Raw genomic sequence first — 2,500 nt, forward strand, 5'->3', positions numbered from 1 at the left:
GATGTATCTGACAAGTCAAAGGAGAAATTAACAGCAGTCTGCAAGTGTGCAAAATAGCGACATAACCGCCACCACGTTGATTTTCATCCGAAGTTAGTCGTGTTAGAAACCTAACGTCAAATTTGAGGCATGTTAAAGAGTTGGCTTTGAATCTATTATGCTTTTTAGTTAACGCCATATTAGGTTAAAATGTGTGAAATGGCAAAGTGAAACATTTTCTTGTCTAAGTTTAATCTTGATATGTAGCAAAAATGTTGCCAATGTAACCTAAAGTAAGCGCCTCTCTTTCTCCCTACCTCTTAAACACGTCCCTGTTCCATACGTTACAGCCTAGTAGTAGGCTAACAGTAAGTAGGCCTAGCTAACTGCCAGAAATCACCATAGAAAAGTAGCTTATTTCACATGTTAGGCTTATGTATAATATGATATAGCATTGACGGTCCTAAACCCTCCTAAAACCCATTGCGCTTTCGCGCTGTCAAAGTTGGCAGTGACGTCGGCAGCAGCGTTTGATTGATTGATTAGTTCACTTTTTCACATTATTGGTTCCCTGGAGATGTGACAGGTCAGGACAGTTGTAACTTGAACTGTTTGAATATATTTTCATGATTTGATGTAGCTTAGGCTACCTAATATTTGAGGCATATTGAAACAATAATAGGCTATTTTATAATAGGTCTACTTGAAATACATTTATTTTATTCGTATACATTTCATCTTATTCTATAAACCGTTCAGATGTAGGCTATGTGGCTTGAATGAATGCAATGTCTGTTTGTTACAAATAAAACTCCAGCAGTTCATAACTAGCCTATTGTAGCTTATTTTAAAATGAAAACATGGGTAAATCATCATGAATTTCAATGATTTGGCTATGACTTGACTTGACTTGCTTGACCCAAGCTATGACTTGACTTGACTTGCTTGACTGTAACAGAAAATGACTTGGACTTGCTTTAGACTTGAAGGTTAAGACTTGAGACTTGCTTGTGACTTGAATTGCACATGTGTGACTTACTCCCACCTCTGACACACACACACACACACACACACACACACACACACACACACACACACACACACACAACACCAGTGCCAAACCTTAACCCTTACTCCCCCATCCAACCCAAACTCAGACCCCACACCAACAGGGACACAAATGGGATTGAAATATTGGAGTATTCTAATTTTTATGAAATTTCAGTTGTTAATGTGAATAAAATTGCAACTGTGTGTGTGTGTGTGCATATGTGTGCGTATGTGTGTGTGTGTGTGTGTGTGTGTGTGTGTGTATGTGTGTGTGTGTGTGTATGTCGTGTGTGTGTGTGTGTGTGTGTGTGTGTGTGTGTGTGTGTGTGTGTGTGTGTGTGTGTGTGTGTGTGTGTGTGTGTGTGTGTGTGTGTGTGTGTGTGTGTGTGTGTGTATAATGTGTGTGTGTGTGTGTGTGTGTGTATAATATGCGTGCGTGTGTGTGTGTGTGCAGACATCAATGAGTGCATGAGAAACGTGTGTCCAGCTAATCAGCAGTGTCGGAACACGGAAGGCGGGTACCAGTGCTTTGACAGCTGCCCCGCTGGCATGACAACAACCGAGGAAGGCTCATGCACGGGTACGTTACCATGGAGATTTTGCCGGATGTAAACACAGAAAAAGAGTGGAGATTACTTAAGCAAACACATGTCACAACTGATGCCGTTCCTTTGTGCGTTTGTGTGTGTGTGTGCGTATGTGTGTGTGTGTGTGTGTGTGTGTGTGTGTGTGTGTGCAGACATTGATGAGTGTCAGGACGGCAGTCACATGTGCCGGTACAGCCAGATCTGCCAGAACACAGTGGGAGGCTACGGGTGTGTGTGTCCCAGAGGCTACAGCTCACAGGGGGTCGGCCGCCCATGCCTTGGTCAGTACCACACACACACACACACACATATGCACACAGACACACGCACACACACACATACACACACACACACACACACACACACACACACACACACACACACACACACATATGCACACACACACACACACACACACACTGACATATACGACCTGCCCGTGTCAAGGTAAGGCCACACAGAACCAAGTGGCAAAATATTTACACTTTTGACATGAACACACATGAGTTACACACAAGATTCATTTCAGGCAGGATGGGGTGTGAAGATACAAATACACTTCAGGAAGGTCTGAACACACACACACACACACACACACACACACACACACATTCAAAATGTTGCTTCGATGTTTCCCCTCACTGCTGTTGTTTTTCTCACTGCTGTGTCCATCTCTGTGCTGCCATTGGTCCCCTCTCCCCTCAGACATCGATGAGTGCCTGCAGAACCCCAGCCCTTGCGCCCACCAGTGCCGGAACGTTCCGGGCAGCTTCCGGTGCCTGTGCCCGCCTGGCACGGTGCTGCTGGGCGACGGGCGCTCGTGCGCGGGGCTGGAGCGCGGGCACACGCTTCGGAACGGCACGCGGGTACGGGTGCCCCTGCGG

General features: G+C 45.5%; 1 protein-coding gene across 1 annotated transcript in view; it reads left to right on the forward strand.

The window, feature by feature from the left end:
• Window positions 1-2,500, forward strand: part of LOC125295299 (hemicentin-1-like) — a 124,358-nt gene that overhangs the window by 119,931 nt on the left and 1,927 nt on the right. The window contains 3 exon segments of the mRNA XM_048244563.1: window positions 1,484-1,609; window positions 1,769-1,897; window positions 2,322-2,500. The exon segment at window positions 2,322-2,500 is cut by the window's right edge and continues 133 nt beyond it. Coding sequence (XP_048100520.1) covers window positions 1,484-1,609; window positions 1,769-1,897; window positions 2,322-2,500 — 434 coding nt within the window.

The sequence above is a fragment of the Alosa alosa genome, chromosome 5 (assembly GCF_017589495.1).
Source record: "Alosa alosa isolate M-15738 ecotype Scorff River chromosome 5, AALO_Geno_1.1, whole genome shotgun sequence".
Classification (NCBI taxonomy): domain Eukaryota; kingdom Metazoa; phylum Chordata; class Actinopteri; order Clupeiformes; family Clupeidae; genus Alosa; species Alosa alosa.